The sequence below is a fragment of the Vanessa atalanta genome, chromosome 21 (assembly GCF_905147765.1).
Source record: "Vanessa atalanta chromosome 21, ilVanAtal1.2, whole genome shotgun sequence".
Classification (NCBI taxonomy): Eukaryota; Metazoa; Arthropoda; class Insecta; order Lepidoptera; family Nymphalidae; genus Vanessa; species Vanessa atalanta.
This window is the reverse complement of record NC_061891.1, coordinates 446,056-467,558: the sequence shown is the minus strand read 5'-3', so window position 1 is coordinate 467,558 and position 21,503 is coordinate 446,056. Positions and strand designations below refer to the sequence as shown.

Below are 21,503 nucleotides of genomic sequence, written 5' to 3'. Positions count from 1 at the left end.
TGTTATTGTGTGTGACGCAAAGTAGAATGCTCTCAAAGTCACCTTAGAGTGCACGATGGCCAGCGTATCCACCCACACCCTCCAGCCGCCGTACTCGTGCTTGATGGCGTGGTGCAGCAGCATGCGGAACAGCGAGTACACCATGTCGGATATCTTCTGCTCCTCTGCGTTCTTGGGGTGTATGTAGGCCATCGCTATGAGCCACTCCTGCCACACCGACATCTGCAGCACCGTACGCCTGTTCTCCCGGTTGTTGCTGCACAGGAGCGTCATGTCCGACAGGAACAACTTCTTCACCTCCAGCAACTGCTCCGTTTGCTTCGACTGGCGGATCAGTGTTGCGACGACCTTCAGGATCACTAGTGGTAACAAAACAGTCTTAATAAAATATGCGATCATAAAGTAGCACTCGTATCTACAATAGTTTTAAATTATACTCTTTCATTTAAGAGTCTCCTGTAATCATTGTACCCTTTGTAATGTTACATTTACGTCACGCTAGACAGAGACAGAGATAAAAGTGACAATATGTCATTATATATTTCAAATTATAAACATTCTAAGTCGACAAACTAAATGTCATGGCTGACGGTCGTCGGCGGTATTTGCGACGCAATAGGGTGCGGTGCGCACGCATACGCACTGGGGTTCTCGAGGCGGAAGTGCGGCTGCGGCTCGGGGTGGCTGGTGTACAGGATCTGCTGCCCCACGTGCTCGGTGAGCAGCTCGTACAGCGCGTTGTACACGGGCAGCGCCAGCGCCTCGCCGCCCGCGCCCAGCCGCGTGGCCAGCAGCGTGTACAGGTTGTGCGGCGACATCACGTCGTACTTGCGCCTGCGGGGCGAGGGGGGGGACGTTAGACGTTACGGGCCGCTCGGCTGTGTGTGTGTGTGTGTGTGTACTTGTGAGGGCGCGCACGCACTTGTGGGTGCTCCTGCTCAGGAAGAACCCGAGGAGCTTCAGCGCTTGCAGGCGTATGAGCTGACTCTCCGATGACAGCAGCTTGAAGATGGTCCTCACGCCGCCCTGGAAAGGTGATCGATTGTGAAAGTGAGATAGTATTCGTATTTCTTGTCGTCGTGCTTATTTTAATGAATGCCCATTCTACACGTTCGAGGCTACGGCATAGTCCGACATATGTTTGATTAGTAAAACTAATTACTTTCTGAATTTAAATGTATACACATGTCGCTTATTAAATCCATCGTTATAAAATATTTGTATGTAGTACCTTCGCGTCAAAAGCTGGGACCATAGAACTGGGGTGCTCCGACATTAACGATATCAACATTTGTAGTACATCATGAAGATTCTCATCCTGGAAAAGAGTGAATATCATACAAATTGTATTTCAAACATTTATTACACTAAAAAAAGGCAATCAAGGCAAATAAAGTAATGATTTGAATACGTCCGCTTATCAATCTAAATTAATCGAAAACAGTTTTTGCTTTTATCCGAACCTTTGTAAGTGAATAAATCTATATCAAAAAGGATATAATTTAAAAAAAAAATAAAGATACCTCATGCATAGTGGTGAGATAATTCAAGATAGACTGGAGCTCGTCCTCCTTCACGCCGTTACCGATCATGATGAGTTGCTTGAGGAATAGCAGGATGTATGCTCGTATTGTCAATATATCCTTATGCGCTGGGCGGGGACCATCTGTAATTCGAAAGAAAAATATTCCTCTCACAAAATTCATTGGCAAATAAATATTTGTCTAATTAGTCTTGCTTATTGTATAGTTGATTTCGCTAGTCGCAACTTCTCCAACGTTTCGGATTTCTGCCTGCAACTTGGAGCTACTCAAAAAGTAAACATACCCAAACCTTTAGGCGTGATGCCGCTCTTCGTCCTGGGGTTGACGACCCAGTAGTAGTACTTGAGCGTGTGCACGGTCTGCAGCACGGTGCTGACGCGCCGCACGCTGCCGTAGATGTGCGCGTCGGCCAGGAAGTCCGTGGCGAGGTAGCAGTACAGGCGCGCCTGCACCGCCGCCGGCGTGTGGATCCACAGCGCGGGGTTGAACAGCACGTGGTCCAGCAGCTGCCACGTCACGAACGATTGGCAAAACGACTGATTAGCGAGGCCTATTGACTGTCCGATGGTTGGTAGCGTATGCTCTCTTGCTTGCGTGATCATTTCTATGTGAGATAGTTATACTATAAGACATTACGGATATTCATACAATATTACTTCTAAGTATTTGGACATTTATATCTGTTATAAGTGTAATTGTTTTGCATATTATTATATACTTACTCGCTACTGAAAATATTAAATCTTCAGAATATACATTTTTACAACGATGAAAGCGATCTCGCAAAATAATTTACAAATAAATTATAATTATGAATGTATAAAACAAAATGTTTATTTGCACATACTAAAAAAATAATAAAATTATGGATTACGGGAAGAGTACAAGTAAATAAATGATATAAATGGTATAATAATCGTGTTGTGCAAAATTTGGAATATAAATAAGGGTGTAGAAATGAATGCGAAAAGCAAGAGGAGCGTGCGCTAACAACCATCGAAACGCAACCAGTAACCAGCCGAGTGTCTACTTATATTTAACGGGTCCTTATTACATCAGTAAGCGATTTAGAGATTTTTTTTAACAAAAATAAATAGATAGCCTTGTAAAGATGCCATCCGATGGTAAGTGATCACCATATGCAGCGGTAACAATAATATTACCTGTAGCTAATATCGCCCATGATATACCAACTTTGGGACTAATGAATTTGTATCGTTTGTACATCCCTCCCCTTTCAAGCGGAAATATGGAATACTGTTTGGTGACAGAATAAGTAGTGTGGGTGGTACATGTACAGACTTGAATTTTTTTTGTGTACACACTAACGTCTGTCAGAGAAGTCAGGGAAGTTTTAATGGTAATTACAATTCAGTTAGAATTATAATAACAATTAAAACGCGAAATTGTAAAGATTTAAAAAAGTTTAACTTTCAAAATTAGAAAGAATCTTTTTTAATTAACGTAATTTTATTTTCAAAAAGTGAAAGTGAATCTTAAATGATCGTCGTCAACGTCTTAAATTAATAAATACTTAAATAAGAGGCAATCTTATTACTTTTTTGTTCATAATTATTAAACTTAAATAAACCTCTTAACAGCAAAAACAAAAGAGGATAGAATTATATTGTAGTCGTGGTCATTTTAGGTATGACATTGTGTTTCTAAAACCTACAAGAAAATCAGCCCTGGCATTATCAATTTACTCGATGGTGGGTCTTTGTGCAGTGTAGGTATATACCTACTTATATAGTCTGCCACCAGACAGCAATACTTTAAAAGTTTCATGTGTGAGTGAGCCAGTGTAACTACAGTGGACACTGTGCATAACATTTTAATCCCCAACGTTGGTGGAGCATTGACGATATGAGGGATGATTCATATTTTTTCAGTATCTATGGGCAGTGGTGACCACTGCTTTAAATATTTAAAATTGAAGTTTAAATTGACTAACAAGAAAACATCTGGATTTTTTAAAGCAATTAAGTTAGATTTATGGTCCAATATAGCAAACCTCCCCAACCGTTACGGAGAAATTGCGAGGAGGCCGAGATTTCATCGCAAATACATATTTTCTGGCCGCTTAATCTGAATTTACGCTTGTAATTTTCGTGGAAACGTTCTAAGTTTGAGAATAACTCGTACTTATTACGTGGTCCACTGCAATTATGTCTAATTTTTTTTTCAATAATAAAAATGTTATAAATATGCATAATTTTATATTAAGTATATGTTTTTACTTTATTAAATCTTATGAAACGTATAAATTATCATTAAGCCTGATAGATTATATTCTAGAAAAAATATTTTATTTTCAAAATAATGTCGTAAAATTATAAAATATATACATGTAGATAATAAACGAATCGTAAATAAGCCAAAATACACGCAAAAAATAAATGCACCGGTTACCTGTTTCAAAAGCAAATCAGAATTAGGAGAACAGCAAGTGACAAGATGTTTCGTCAGATGCAGGAAGGAAGCGAGCGTGTCCGGGGTGAGGTGGTCTCGTCCGCAGCGTTGCAGCATGTGCGATATTACGAGGAAACCGCGACACTGCAGCATGTGCTGCTGCACCGTGCTGCACGACTCCACCAGCGAACACACGAAACCGAGGAGTTTCGAACTGAGAATATGAAGAAAACAAAAGCATTTTTATGATTGCTTATTTTATGCAGTTGAAAATATTACATCAACGACCTCCCACATTTTTATTGTTTATATTCAGTTTTTGTAATCAATACCTACAAAATATATGAATATTTAGATATCTATAAGTCATTGAGCTGTATTATACGTTAACTGCGCTTCTGTATAATGGGATAGAGGCTTTGTCTTTGTCAGTAAGTTGCCAATTCCCCAGTTAGTTTACTTGCTTAGTAGTATCAGGAAAATCGATTGGATTAGTTAGCCAATTTGCCGTCACATAGTTTACAATTGCATTCCATACCAATGGCTATACCTACCATCCAGTGAGTCGCTTACTTAGTTATTATTATTAAACTTAGTCAAGCCTTTTATAAAACATACAACTTTATTTCTTATTGAATTCAAGCCTTTTATTAACATTTTTTTGTAAAAAAAAATACAGTGATTTTATAGACATGTACGGAATAGAATTATAAAGATTTAAAAACTGTATAAAAAACAATGTCAAAACGGATTTTTATACATCCTTTACAAAACAATATATTGTTATATATTTAAACCCGAAGAATTAGAAACGACAATAATTTATTATGTAAATCAGAAACGGTCTTCTATTTATACATTCAAGAATTTGACACACCATCGTCCATAAGTGACCGAAAGCTCCTATCATCACGGAGTATCGTTAAACCTCTCTAATCGTTACGTTCAACCCTCGTTCATGTTATAATCTGTACCAGGGTGTCATGAGACTTTGGTATGCATAAACTTGATTTTGGACAACGTATATACGAGTTACTTTGAAGCAGATTAAGCTTAGTATTATGGCAACTTTACTCTTAGGCGTAGATGCACAACGCGCTCATTGTAGTTTTATTAAATAATTATTTGAACATATAATCTTCAATGTCACCATTAATAAAATTATTGTACCTTTAATTAGATCAATTAAAATTCAAAATTATTTTTTGAACAATAAGACAAATATCAAATGAAGTAGACATTAAGTTAGACTCATCCACATTTAATTTAAATCCTCCTTTAAACTCCTCCTATAAATCCACTCGGGTAACCGAGGTCGACACCAGGCAATTAGTAGTTCTGAGGAGTTAGTTATTACCCGGTCGGCTCTAGACGGTCGGCTAACTCAGAGAGCGATTAGGTAACGACATAGAAAACGCATTTACCCCGGTTACGCGTCCCTTGCTACTTGGAATATTAATGAATGGACTAGAACTATCTAAAGTCAGTAGTATAATTTAGTTTGGAAATTTTAGCACTAGTTAGGTGAGTACATAGAGCTAATTTTGTAGACTCAGTCCTATTGCAACAGTAGAATTAATTTCTCGTCCACCACTATTATTTCTAAAATTATGACGCATTGACTTTTACATAAAATTCAATAGAATCACATTATTTAACTCTTATTAAAATGCTTTAAGCATGGCGAATGTTGACGAAGGACGTATGATTTTCTACGATTCCAATAAAAAAATATCACAGTGTCCCTTTCTCTTTTTTTCTGTCTCTCCTGCACTTTATGAAGAGACAAAGAAAATCATTAGACCCGTATCAAAGTACCAGGAGAACATACCACAGCATGGGATCACGTTTAGGGTCGGCGGCCGGCGCATCGTGCGGCAAGTCGAGTTGCGCGAACAGCGGAAACAACACTTGTACGCCACCGATAGAGTTGAGTGCACTGTGGATGGAATGTGTAACTACTGCCTTAACCTCCTGCAAAGACAAATATTATATTGATAAAAATATGGATAAAAAGTATAATGATAAAAAATATAAACATTAGTTAACTCAATTTCGCTTACACACTTTGAAGTAAATCTAAAATTCTTAAGGAAAAGGAAATAATCACACATGAAAGTGGTTCGTGACTCGTGTAAATATTTTAAAAGAGGGTAGATTCCGTTAACGTGACAAAGTAAGCACAAACAAGCATTCCATGTGTTGACACACACTTTCTTTGTAAAACTTTTAGATTAGGTGTTTCGGTCGTTTAAATAAACTACATCGGAAAATGTTTGGATTTTTTATGGATTGATATATCGAACTGCTGTTAGATAAAAAATATTTATTATAGATACATACATAATACTCCTGGTCATGAATATACATTTCATTTGAATTATTTGGAATAAAACGTATGTATGTATTTGATAGTGAAAAATCTATTCCGTTTAAATTAATACTGACAAGTTCAAGCATTTTTTACTAATAATATACTTAAGTCCTTGACTTGAGTATATTATTCGTAAAAAATGCTTAAAAAATGCTTGACTTAGGTCCTTGTACTAGGACAGGTAGGCGATAAGTATGCAGAAATAAAACTAACTTCTAATGTTGTCGATCAAAAGTACTTAGTTTTATGAGAATATAGATTCGACTATATTATTATTATTATTATAAAAAACGATGTTAGAATCATTAGTACGTATAGCTCAAAGGCTGGGAGTTTACATAAACTATTTACAGAATTAATTAGTAACGTGCCATTAGGGCAGCATAAGTGTCGAAGAGCTTACCTGCAGCATAAGTGCATGTGGCGTATGCACAAAGTACGACACATTGCCTTTGGGAGCCGACTGCAAACACAGTTGACCGTCAGTTGCCACCGGATTATACATGAACACTATCGCCGATGACAGTTTGCCGTCGTACAGCACCTGAATCATTAATTTAAAAAAGGTATAGAATAAGGCCTTTCCTCTCCTTTTAATTGTACAATAGAGAAAAGGGTATGTTTTAATATTAAGAAAATATCTTTCAATTTACAAATATATTTACTGAAAATCTATAATTATAGTATATTATTACTTGGCTAGCTTTTAAGCGTAAAGGCTTTAATCGTTAGCTATTTCTAAAATATAACTAGTTATTTTGTTAGTATAACTCAGTATTATAAAATAACCAAATAATACATAAATTAATACTTAGACATATACAACACAGTATGATTAAATAAATATACAATAAAAGCAACACTGTTTCCAGCGGGACGAGGTCAGCAAACATTAACTCCATGCAGATAAAATAAATCAAAAAATAGTCTTAAGTATTTTTATACAACAACCAAAAACAAATTCACCATTACGCCACGGACAATAAAAACAAAACTACATGCAAACACGTCTGTTTATACATTTAGAAGAAAGACGAATGTGTTACCATAAACAGAGGGGGTTAAACGTAACGAAATTTACATTTAATTGCTTACATTATATTAGGACGTAGTCCCTTCTATATCTATGTATAGCTTTTAGAGTTATTTTCATTATATCACAATGTCGCCGATACTTGTTGTACTTATAAGAATTATATAATCATAACCCTATTTATTGCCCGAAGCAAAAAGAGAAATATTTGTGTGTATCTGCGGCATATATATTATTTTAATAAAGAATCTTGAGAACACAAAATATTATTGACGATATGTATGTATGTATGTACGAATATATTATATACGTTTACGCGCAGGGGTGTCTAACAGCGAAGAGTATATTTGTTCGTAAGCCCTCGATTAACATCTTGGAATATTTTTTTGTCTTTTTGAACAAGCTCAACATCTTATCTTTAGTTTTATGTAGAATAACAACATGTACTCATTGCCACGATTACACGCAATATAATACTAATTTATTAAGTTTATTATTACCTGTTTAATATGAATTTCATATCAACAAAATATAACGATATCGAAGTTAAATTTCAAATATACGAAATATTAAATTTGTAATATCATTGCGGTTAGCAAATGATTATTATTTTCATTTGTGAACGTCATGGCAACATAAAATATATTCATTAGTATCACGCGTGTGTTCGTTGCGAGATGAAATGCCGTGAGAATTATTCGATCAAATTTTGCTTTTGTTACGAAACTGTCCGAGCTTATTGATAGCCTTTACCTAGCTCAAATTGTCACAGTAGCGCAAATATGATAAACAATGTAAGAGCAGGAATTTTAAAAATAAATATCCATATTTTTTATGTTTATATAAAATATTGATAGTGTAGTCAAAAGTATAAAAAGTTGTAAAATAAAAAATCAAGTACAAACGAGCAAAGTTTGAGCATAAAAAGTAAATGAACGCTATTATAGCCACATCTCGCCACCCACAGTAATATTTCCTTAACGAGATTACAGAGAAAACTATGGAAGTTCAAAACTCCAAACTCGGTGAGTTAGAGTTAGCTGGTGTTTCAAACATTTTATTGAGTTTTGGGTTGCGGGTAGTCAAGCGATAAATAGTTTCATTAACTTAATTTGTACCCGATTTTTATCGTAATCATCCATTGTTTCAACGATAATAAAAACTTAGCTAACATACACCGATATACTTGTGATTAAAACAATAGTAGTCTTAATAGTAAATTTACAACAATGTCTAATAAAAATCTATTGTTTTTATCAACGAGAATAATATATTTAAACCCATATAATATACTATTTTAGTTTCAATAGTTCGAATGTCGGCGAAGTTATTATCGGAGCTTTTTAAGAATATTATTATTATTTATTATTATATAAATCCAGAGCTATTAGCAAATCATGGAAAATATTTAAATATTGAATGGGCTATAGAAACTTTTTATTTTTTATGTTTTCCATTTTTGACAAAGGATGTTTATTTAACAAACTCGCACTTGATGTAGAGCGGAGGATAAAGTTAGAGCACACTCAGCGCCAACTCATAACTTCATGCTATGAAAGAAAAGTTAAAAATATATTAATGATAGTAGTTCAGGAGATCGAATAGGAACCAAAGCGAGTTAGAAAAAGTTGGAAGCTTAAGAATTTTCCTTATTTATCTATAAAAATGTATACTACATACATATATATTTCTAACTTCACGTAAAATCAGAAAAATAAAACACAATGCAACTTGCTTTATCCAGGGTACGTTCGTTTGGAATCAGGATTGAATATGCAGTTTATTTTACAAACTTTTTATAAAACCTGTAAATACGGGTAGTTCAACTGTTGCATCTGAATTTTAAACCAGTTCCACCCCAAACGAGCTTAAATTTTTTACACACTTTTGGAGATGCTTGCGTTACGATCTAGTTACCTAAATCGTAGTTGAAATTGCGGAAACTGTATGAATAACGTATAAAGTAATTATTATAACGAGCACTGAACTTGATGTCTTATTAAATGTTTTTTTCTTTTCAAATTTACCAACAATTTACTTACACTTCGATTCCCAACCACAAAGGAAAAGGTTGAAAACAAAAACAGAAAATAATCTTTAGAAATTCTTATAAACATTTTCTGTGAGCTATCCAGCTTGTAATGGTAGGGGAGGGAGAATTTCCCCCATTATACCGGCACATATGACCCTCCTTTACAGTTAACGTAATTTCATTGCAAAATGTAGAATGTCTAGTTTCTTAGTTCGAAGCTTATGCATTCTGAAGAGATCTTAAATTACCACTAAAACATCTCGACTCGGGAAATGTGTGGATATTAATAATTTCCAACGACTGACTCGCAGACATATTGAGATAACTTTGAGTGAATAAATCATGAATTGCATGCGAATACTTTCTAGAAAATATAGCTACTAAAATAGTAGCTCATAACTAGAATCCATTGATAACGAAATGCTTAAAATTGAATAGTTTTTAATCAAGTACTTTCAAATCGTAATGCAGTCACCGATCAGGTTGTAAATTCAACAATACGATTTTACTTTTAAGATTTATAAGTTAAAACTCTGGTTAATAAAATATCACATATACTTTTAGTATCACAAAGGAAGTGATGTTTTGTAAGCAAGACGACTGCAATAAATTCCCCTTTAAAGTTTAATTAAATATGAAATGATTTATCATGTACTCATACAACCGTTCTTCTATTTTCAAATTAATGTATGCAAATAATAAGTGACTTACATTGTAATAATTAGTTCTTATACAGTCAATTCGGGTAACATTAAATACTTTTTGTCATTTATTTTATATTATCAGTAAGAGTTGTATGTGTACACAGCTATTTTATGGTTTAATTAGTGTTCTCATTAGCTTGTTTATCACACACAATAGAAAAAAATCATAAAAAGGATGATTAACTTCCGAAAATTTTATCTCAAATCGGGGTTCAAAGTTAACACGAATTTTGGGTAACTTTGAATCATCAACTTTTGGAGACTATAAACCTTATTTTTATACCTTTAAGGTGGATTTTTGCTGTGTTAGACACGTTTAATATGATAATAAATGTATGAGAAAAATTCCAAAAAAGGATTACCAAAAATTTTTTAAACAGTGTTTAATTTCATTCAAAGTTGCACTCAAATTCAAAGTCACCCGAAATGACTGTACATCTTTTAATTTAATAAATGTATTTAAATTAATAGAATATGAAATGATAAATGTTTATTCTAAAAACTATAATACGTTGTTCAAAATACTTAATAGATCACATCGGGGCCTTGTTATTTACATTTTGCAATGTAAAATAATATTAATCCGAATTTTTCCAATATGAAACCGAGTCACGTCTGTTAGCTTGAAATCCGTACACAATTTTACTAATATGTTTCATCAATATTGAATTTTACGCTCGTTTCCAATTTCTGGTAGCAAATGAGTTTTGTCTGAGATAATTCGCCTGCCGGCGTTAAGTGAATGATTTTAATAATATTTGTCTAAGATCTGATATATTTATAGCATAAGCAGATTTTTGTTCCAGTGATCATGGGACGATCGGTGCACATAAAAATCGATTTTGATCTCATTTTGAAGAGCTCCAGCCGTAGATGTGCAGAAAAATAAAAAGGATTCTTGATTGCAATTTATTAAATTGTTACGATTTAACAAAGAAATCATTTTAGAGAGAGGAGAAAAGTTACTGGCCGGTTAGAGAACGGCTGTATAAAAAAAAACAAATGAAAAACGTGCGAACCTACTACGACATAGGTATTTTGTCCTTTGTTATTAAACACATTAATAAAAATATTTAATAAGTTTAAATAATGTTTAATCAGCTATGAAAATGTTTTAATACAACGAAAGTTTATGAACACATTTATCTCGAAACAAGTATTACATTTCGCCGCCGCTGCTGACGTTAAAATTTTAATATGAAAAAAAGAAAAATGCCTATTACTATTTATACTAAAAATAAATACTCTGGCATGTTTCTGGCCGTAGTTTTATAGAAATAGGAATTTGTAACGGGAATTCCCGTTGAATTGTCTACTCCTTCTCTTAGTCCTGAGACAAGACAAGCTGCTGTATCAGTATACAGGGAGACGCCATAAAGGCTATCGTAACTCCATCGGAATAAGAAATAATCAATCAACAACCCAAGCACATATTATATTGACAGTCCCGGACGTTCTGGAAAAAACTTTATGTACCAATGACTCATCCACCTTCTTACAGGTGCCACGCAGTTCACAACCGTTTACCATTGCACTTGACTGATAAAACATCGTCACTCAAACAGCGTTCCCCTTCCTTCCGAAGGGACACCAATTCTCAGTCAAGTTGTCATTTGCCAACTATTGCCAAAAAATTTGGACAAAGTCAGCCTTTATTTGCCGAGCCCCGTCTTTTCACACTGTCAACTATTCGTTGCAACATCTCGAGTCCGTTCTGAAAATTCACTCAAGATACAAATTGACAACAACTCACAGCATAGTGGCATTAAAGGAGAACAACTACAGAAACGTTGTCGCACACGAGAGGTTATAATAAGTACAATGCTCATAGTTCATTGCATTGACATTAAATAAATTATTACTTTTCAAGTTACATGTTATAGTTGTAAATGGTCAATGTTTATTTTGAACAAAATGAAAGTAATTTTTATATTTATGTGTACTTTTATAATTAAAACTTTCCAAGATTTCGTCAGAGCTAACCTTTTTTGTACAAAAAATACGTTTATTATTTTGACCAAATTTCGAAAGGTTTCGTTCGATTGGTCAATCTCTTACAACAAAATCTTCTTCACCTTATAAAAAGAAAGGCATTTTATTGATTTTTTGAAACTTTATGATTTGATGTTTAGTAGAGATTTTACCATCAGAAAATATGTTCCTTTTTTATTTTGTTAAGATATTTAAATAAAGAATAAACAAAATAACTAAGACTTAATTGTTTTGCAACAAACCACAACATATTTAAGAAAAGAACAATATTAATTCAATGAATCTCCCCAAATTACTTTAATTTAACTTTAAGTAGTATTCATGAGATAGCCGGCGCTACCGGGATCACATGCTTTACGAGATGAGTTCGGAATGCCGGAATTCATTATCATGATAATTAATTTTTAAAATTCAATTAACGAAGTTTTATTAATAATAATTCTACCCCATCAGAAAGTCTGTTTGATAAGCGTTTTGAAACAAACTTATAATTAACTAGCGACCCAACCCGGCTTTGCTCGGATGCAATGCTGATATTAAATATACTACAAAATATCTTTATATACAACGTTAAAAAAAAATTGTCATTAGACATTACAAACCGCTGTTTCTGCATTTTAAATCTGTAATATCTTCGAAAATGACAATTCAAATTACATGCTGTAAAGGACCTTATTGATCTGTATTAAATGCACAATGTATATAAGGTACTTAATTGGATAAGGATTAGTGCTGTATTGCTTCAATAACTTCTCGAATAATGGCTTATTTATTTATTTTATTTCTGGCATATAGTAAAGGATTAAAAATTGTCACCATCTCGAATTTTTTTGCAGACCTTTTTAAGATGTACAATACTCAGCATTTGATCTATCTCGTAGAGTTCAGCCAGTGTTTGCAATGTAAGCGCAAAAAATGTGTTTATTTATGACATCACATTAGAAATCTCTAAAATTATCTGTGTTTTTCTAGTATATTATGCATGTATTTAAAACCGACCTCTTGAATCAGTGTATCTATTTAAAAAAATCGCACCAAAACCCGTGGCGTAGCATACACAGGGATAGACAGACAGCGGGTAGCGACTTTGTTTTTTTACTACGTAGCTATATCGAAATCATTTCATTAATACGATAAATAGTGTTAATTTAATTTGCAATCTTTATTTCGATATAAGAATCAGTTACTAGAACATTTACATACCTGGCGATTACTGTTTAAATATTGAGACACTACGACATATATAATATGTCAATATATATAAATAATAATTAAAAAACTTATTCCAAATTTAAATAAATTATTATCGTGACGTAAATAACGAACAGATGAGGTACCAGGCTTGCATGAATAAAAAAGAGGCCAGCATTGTTGAGTGCACTACGGCCTTTCCGCGCCGTTCCGCTTTGAATATTTCAGTTGTCGTACAACCTTCAATCAAGGATCTTCCCTTGAGGGATCTAATGCTGTGTATCACAAAAATAAAAGAAAAGTCCCTTTTTCTTAAATATATTCCCTAATGTAAACGGAAACGTCTATTTCGAGTAACAAGCAAAAACGGTAAGTTTTCCTTTTTCTAAATTTTTCTTAAACATACATACATTTAAATTGTAAAGTTCAATTCAATTCTTAGTTTAATGGCTTTTAGTTGCAATTTGTAAAGAGTATTTTTTGTGCCAAAATTACTGTTAAACTACCGCTGTGTCCGCGACTATGTTCGTAAGTACATTACACATGAGCACATGCTTTCTTACAGAAATGTAACTGTTTTAGAGACAAAAGTAATTATATATTTCTCCTTGATTGAGATTATCATTTATCACGCAGTTACAAGAATCAATTTAATGAAGTTTCTATAAACGTACAGACTGAATTTTAGTGTCTATTAGTAGGTTACGCTTGCCCTGAAACATCTGCTGGGCAAAGATTTTCGTTATGAGGAGAAACCTTGGAGATTATTCCATAATGCTACTGTAATTTAACTAATCGAATTAACCCGTCACAAACAAAGTATTCTTCAAAGCCAAACAGGAGATGAATAAGAAATACCAACTAATCAGCCTTCGCTCGTTATAGTTATATAAAGTATAGAAAAAATCTAAGCATTTAGAAAATAATTTCAATTAGGAAAAAATACGCAATTGTAAATCAAAATACAACGTACATAAGTAACATTTAATGTAAACTATAGTAATGCGCCATAAATCTTTTTGCTAAAACAGAAATTCTGCAAGTAATTTAACATCGGCATATTTCCGAGTACTTTATAATTACAAATCTCTTTCCGCGCTATTTAAATGCAGCGAAATTACCCTAAACCGCGTCGTATCAACGGAATTATAGTCCTTATTCCTTGTCGTTAAAGATCTAAATATCGATGCAAATGAAAAAAAACGTTCGAGAGTACACACGTAAGCCATCTCCTACAACGGTGGAAGCAGACGGAAGGAAACACGTCGTCACGGAAACTCGCTTCCCGCGGATTTCAGTTATTACACATTGAGGTAAGATTCAGGATAATACCGTTTCGTACTTGGCAGCGAGTCGGTGACGACCGCGCTCTTAATGTTTTAATACTCATTATATCCATCGTACATTATAAAAATTATATGTTTGCACAAACGAACAAGGCCTTTAATAAAAATCCTATATATATAATATAATAAAGATTAACTATGGTGTCATGAATTCATTCAAATAAATACAAATCTTAATCAAAACAATATTTTGTTAAATAGGCTCTGCCGAGCACTTTTAAATCTTTAATTTACAAGATAATTTAAATAGGATAAAACTCTGGGGTTTCTTTTTTCAATCATATATGTACGTCAGGTAATAATCATATCCATATTGATATATAAACAGCTATATACATATATATTTTTTATATGTTTTAATAGTGTAAAAGCCTAAAAATGTCTCACTGCTGGGCGATTACCTCCCCTGGTTTTTGAGGAAAAGGTTTAGAGATTACTACAACTCGCTGCTCCAATGTGGATTCGCGGGTAATCATTATATCTTTATGAACGTGTACAATGTACACGTTATACTATATTTAATTATATAAAATTTGATAGACATGGCGATTAAAACTCCTTAGTCGCTGTTAAATGTCAATGACTGGATCCAAAGTGAAGTGATTTTGAGAGTATCAAAAATGAAATGAAATCATTTAAAATATAAATTAATTAAATCCGTGCTAACAATTGCTAATGTATTCTATTTGTTACGAGCAGTATTATTTATAAAGCTCCGAAATCTCACTCCCCTCTTTTGTTCGAAACTTGTACAATCCAGCGACATTGAAACAGTAAATAACTTTGTAAAAGCGCTGTTACGTTTAAAAGATCCAAGTGTTCTTAACAAATGGCAGTCTGAAACTCGTTCTTGAAGCAACAAATTTGTTTAAAAGTGTTTGGAGAATTCACCTCTTGTTACCATCGGACAGGTTTGCTAGCATGCACGAAAACCGCGTTATTTTATGAATTTTGTTTTTTATAGCAATCGGCCTAAAATATATCAAGTTTTGCTTCAAATGACGTCTGTACATAATTATTTTATCAAGAAAATCTTGCAACAGTATTATTCATTACAGATAATTATTTAACTATTCGTGTTTGATAATATCATAGTATAGTATATTACATACACGATTATATTTTGATATATAAATAATAAAACGCGTAACAAACTGACGCCCTGACCAAAATATAAAATATACAAAGCAATCTTCGTCCAATTGTCGCGCTCTGGTCGGATTAACTTCAAAGACGTCTTTTGTCCTCGCCGGCTGTCCTTTGTTGTTTTTAATGTGCCTCAAAATGGAGAATTATTTATCTTGGGGAGTTAATTACGAAAGTGCCCATTTTCTATAGAAAATCTCAGACAATCTGGGTTAATCCTACGCATGCGATTTATTATCTTCTTCAGTAAAAATACCAGGACCACAGTATATTAGAAGAGTGTTATGTTAATGTACTCCCGCGTTCAACCGCTTGTTAGAGACCTAAGACCTTGTAATGACAGTCTTACTTCATGAATATTTTGTGTCGGATCGTGGATGAGGTCACCGTAGCGGTCCACCCGTACCTCTGTGGCCGGCAGCGGGATGCGAGCTTCGCCATCGAATCGAAATTGACCCTGGCACCACACATAAAACAGTAACAAAACACTATTATACAAGTGGTGTTATCAACACAAGGCGTGTCAAGTGCGAGAAAATCTTTAATTCGTTAAAGACCGAGAATATTCTAAAATAAAATAGAAAAAAAAAGAAAATCTTTAACGAGCCAAAAGATTTTCTGTCTCTACAACCAGAAGCGAAAGAGACAAACAAATATAAACTCAATAGGGGCGAGCGGCGCGACATGCTTACACGCTTGCATGCTTCAATATCTACGAGCAGAGTTGCATGCGCAGCGGCCACTTCGCGCGCCTCGTCTGCCAATCGGCGCCCGCGAGGCGTCGAATCTTCTTTAACAACTACGCAAGCTTCTTCACTTTCTGCCGCCTTAGTATCTTCATCTCGCGAAGCGGGCTCGGGGGATTGGGTTTCGGGAGTTTGGGGTTCACTTTCGGGAATGGAAGGAATTTCAGCATCAAGCTTGGGAGCGGCTGTCTCGCTCACCCGTTTGTGATTCTCCGGTAAACTGATGTTGCATTCGTTGTCGAAACGGAATTGACTCTGTGTCCAACGTTAGCAGGAAACAAACACAAATCAAGTATTTAAAATATAAAATCTATGATTCTATTGAATACACGAACAATTATTTTTATCGAATATAAGACTCATTGATTATATTTGTATAATATAATATTAATAAACGATTTAAAAAAATAAACTCAGTAACCAATATTAAACATTTTCAAATGACTTTTTCAGAAAAAAATGTTACAATTCGTTTTACCTTATATCCGGGCCCGAGTCTGTGCATGGCGCAAATTTGGTGTGTGGTGAGCGCTTCGCCGAACAGGTATATGGCCGCCATCTGGCCGCAAAAAACTCGCTCCTCATCCAACTCCGCAGTCGCGCCGATGTAGCATTTGTCGAAAGGCTGTAGTAAAAAATACAAAAGTTAAAATGGTTTAAAATGGTACATTGGTTTTCATTGAACTTAGAAAATAGACGTAATTACATTAAGTTGTGTTATTGTTATAAAGATATTTTATATTTACAATCGATCATAAAATGTATTAGACTAATTATAATAATAAAAAAATAAATTTTCGTTCAAAATAATGCGGGACCTATATGACATAAGCTGCAGTTTTATCTTAAGATAAATCTTCTTTTATTCACCCGCTTGCAAGACCGAATTTATTTAATGAACTTGTGGAAATATTTTTAAATAATAAATCTAATGACTGCTTTGATTTGAATGAAGACGTGCTTCCTTGTTCGCTCAAAACATTCAAAAATAAACTTAAAGAATATTTTTTTTAATTAATAACAAAATTATCTCTTTCATTCTGTTTGTAAATTTAACTATTTATTTACATTACATTACATTACATAATATTATTTCATTATCCCTTTAAAAAATATGGATTTAATTCCATATTTTTGCCTAGATGTTAATTTGTTTGAAATAGGAAATCGTTTGGTTTATGTTTAATTTAATGAATATTTTCGATGTACTAATATTTATTATTTATTCCTGAACAAAATAAAATACAATATAAATATCTGAATATGTATTTCTTGTTATATTTATCCGAGATGTTCACAAAATTCTTATCGCATATAAAAAAAACTACAATTTATCAGCAAAATATGTAAATGAGTAACTGTTTGTCTGGGTAATGAAGCAATCGAAAGGTTAAACGAAGTTTACAACATTAAGTCAGACGCAATAAGCGCCTCAAAGCCCCGAGTACACTGTAAGAGAACGCTGAAAATCGTTGCACGGTCAAAGAAGAATTAATATTAACCGGTACAACCTTTCTACATAAAAACGAACGTTAGTATATTTGTTCAATATTAATAGACTGAATCAAAATCAATTGAGCCATCATCGTGAGTGAGAAGTTGGTTTTTTTCCATGGAACTTGGTGGTTGACATTTGTGCAAGCCCGCCAAACTGTATCACATAATATATATACTATAAGATATATGTTTAGATTTACTATAAAATGAGCTGCACTACCGCCATCGAGGCATTGTGATTTCGGTGTTCGTTGCGGCAAGTAGGAAGTGCGTTGTTTCATTGTTCGTTCAGTGCTTTATTGTTATAATTAGTCTTTACGTGATTTGAAGTGTAAATGAAGTGATTAAATGATTAAGTTATTTTGTTTTCAAGAAAGAATAAATTAATTGTAATTACGTAGGGTATTCACATATTTTTTTGTTATTTTTTTCTTTATTTTCGTTTCTGAACCTAAATTCAGAAGTGGGATAAAGAACTAGTTTTGTGATTGTTTGTTTAAATTACATTGGCAATGCCTCGCGATAGCAATGAATCGTCGCACCATTCTCGCGGTAGTTTACGGCGCGTAATAACTCCATACGACAACCGTGATAGGTCACGTCATCGTAATCGTAGTGCTAGCTCGGATCGTAACAGCCGCCGCTCGCGACGCCGTCGTCAGACGCGTTCACGTTCTCGCGAACGCCGAAATCATGATTCGCGCTCACCCGCATATTCTCGTTCCGTCAATAACGATAGATTGCAACTTACGCTCGATGCTATTTTAAGAAAGTTAAGTTCCACCGATAATAATGAACCTCGCGATCCACCTAATAATACGAGTGGTAATCTGGTCAATCATACTAATACGTTACCGAATAACTCTAATGTGATTAATGTTAATATTGACAAAGAAATCGATCAGTCTTTAAATAACCAAAGTGCCGCATGTCCGTCCGTTCTCGTTACGCCTCGTAGCGATGTTTCACACCAAGCACGTTTGGTGGAGGGCTCATCAAGTCACGGCGATAACGTTCGTAGTCGGGAAGTCGGTTCGTCGGAACTAATAGAGGCCCTAAAGATGTTACAACCTATTAGGTCAAACAATTATTTTATATCGAATTTTGATCCCACCGTCAACAATATTGACACATGGTGCGATGAAGTAGACCGCGCTTGTCTCGCTAATGGTTGGTCGGACGGTGAGTGCCTCTCGAGGGTAGCTTCATGTCTTAAAGGGGACGCGCGTGTATGGCTTTCGGAATGGGTAACAAATGATCGTACATGGTCAAATTTTAAAAAGGAACTTAGACCTCTCTGTCCGCAGCGATTAGACTACGCGAACATCCTTTATGACGTTATGAGTTTAACATCTGGTAAATACGTAACCTATGCTGAATATGCGCGAAGAACCCTACTTCGATTACGAGTAATTAATGGTTTGAGCGATGAGTTGCGTACATTAATTGTTATACGCGGGATAGAAGATGCCCAAGTACGAGCGGCAGCTACAAATGCTCATTTGACAGTCGATAATATAGTGTCGTTTTTATCTATATATGTAAAGACGGTTAAAAATAAATCAGACGCGCGAAACGGTAACGGTCACCCGCTCAAACGATTGAATACAAACGTTAATAGGCAGGGCGATGCTAGGTGTTTTAAGTGCGGTTTACGTGGTCATTTTGAACGCTCATGTAGACGCTCAAATGTAGACGCAAGTCAAGTATCAAGTGGGAATTTTAGAGATCGATTACAATGTAGATTTTGCAAAAAGATGGGTCACGTGGAGAAAGATTGTTTCGCTAAAAATCGTTCGAATACGCAAGGCCAACGACAGGTTAACTTATGCAGAGCTCGTTTGGCTACTTTATCTAGGGATATTATGACCGCGGTAGTAGAAGGAGTTCCAATGGACGTTCTCATAGATAGTGGGGCACTTAACGTATCACTGATATCCTCCGATGTTCTGCGTTATCTTTCAAGCCGGCCACGGACAACTTATTGTGTCCTCAAAGGTATTAGCAATCGCGAGATCATAGTGGACTCTTTTGTTACCGTTAATATTGAACTTGACGAAATTTCGATCGAAGCAGACTTGATGGTCGTACCATCGTCCTGCATGAACACGTCTATAATTATCGGTACGGACGTTTTGAATCGGGACGGGGTAGTTTATATAAGGACAAAAGACAGACAATATCTCTCGCATTCTTTGAATAATACAAAGGCTGTTAATCGGATATCCACTATCGATAAGGTTAAAATAGACACCCCGCTTAAGGGTAACGATTATGAATCCTTATTAAAAGTAGTAAGCGACTACTCGGACTATTTTATTTCTGGTACTGCGACTACAACAGTTAAAACAGGTGAAATGTCCATAAAGTTAACGAGTTCTGATCCGGTCGCTTATCGCCCCTATAAACTTTCCCATCAGGAGAAACTCAAGGTTAGAGATATCATTGCTGACTTGCTTAATAAAAAAATCATCAAAGAGTCGCAATCAGAATATGCAAGCCCAATCATCTTAGTCAAGAAAAAGGATGGGTCAGATCGCATGTGTGTGGACTTTCGGGCTCTTAATAGGTTGACTGTAAGAGACCGGTATCCCTTGCCCTTAATAGACGACCATATAGACAGATTGGGAAGTTATAAATATTTTACGAGTCTCGACATGGCCACGGGGTTTTATCAAATACCAATTAATAGACAGTGCACGCATTATACGGGGTTCGTAACACCAGAGGGTCATTACGAATTTTTAAAGATGCCATTCGGCTTGACTAATTCACCTGTTGTGTACCAGCGTATCATTAATAATACGCTTCGTGAATTTATTAACTCGGGACGCGTGCTAGTTTATATCGATGACATTTGTATCATGAGCTCTAATGTCGCTGAAGGGATTACCCTTCTTCGAGAGGTTCTTCGCACTTTAACAAACGCTGGTTTCTCGATAAACTTAGGTAAATGTTCATTTTTAAAAACCGAAATCGAGTACTTAGGCCGTCTAATTAGTGAAGGTCAGGTTAAGCCGAGCCCCCGTAAGGTAGAAGCACTTACTAGATCTTCCCCTCCTCAGAACGTTAAGCAAGTCAGACAGCTTCTTGGCCTTGCAGGATATTTCCGTAAGTATATAAGGAATTACGCAACTAAAACGGCTTGTCTTACACATTTAATTAAAAAGGGTGTTAAATTTTATTGGGGACCGGAACAGGAACAAGTAAGAATAGATTTGATTCAAACACTTACTAACGCTCCCGTCTTAGCCATTTTTAATCCCAAGTTCAAAACTGAAGTCCATACCGACGCTAGTAGTGCAGGCTATGGGGCTATTCTTTTGCAAATTCACGCTGATGATAGTAGACACGTCGTAGAATACTTTAGTAAGGTTACACAAAACGCTGAATCCAGATATCATTCTTATGAGCTGGAAACCCTAGCAGTCGTGAAAGCTTTACAACACTTTCGACACTATCTTATCGGTTTGCAATTCAAGTTGG

The 21,503-nt window shown here is 35.0% G+C and overlaps 1 protein-coding gene across 1 annotated transcript in view; it reads right to left on the bottom strand.

Moving 5' to 3' along the window:
* LOC125072250 (neurobeachin) overlaps positions 1–21,503 on the bottom strand; it is a 420,639-nt gene that overhangs the window by 166,811 nt on the left and 232,325 nt on the right. Inside the window, exons 9-19 of the mRNA XM_047682786.1 lie at positions 16,999–17,145; positions 16,467–16,775; positions 6,734–6,874; positions 5,788–5,930; positions 3,957–4,170; positions 1,828–2,050; positions 1,524–1,666; positions 1,232–1,318; positions 923–1,026; positions 644–834; positions 43–359 (exon numbers count right to left, since the gene is read on the bottom strand). Coding sequence (XP_047538742.1) covers positions 43–359; positions 644–834; positions 923–1,026; positions 1,232–1,318; positions 1,524–1,666; positions 1,828–2,050; positions 3,957–4,170; positions 5,788–5,930; positions 6,734–6,874; positions 16,467–16,775; positions 16,999–17,145 — 2,019 coding nt within the window. The remainder of the gene's footprint in view (positions 1–42; positions 360–643; positions 835–922; positions 1,027–1,231; positions 1,319–1,523; positions 1,667–1,827; positions 2,051–3,956; positions 4,171–5,787; positions 5,931–6,733; positions 6,875–16,466; positions 16,776–16,998; positions 17,146–21,503) is intronic.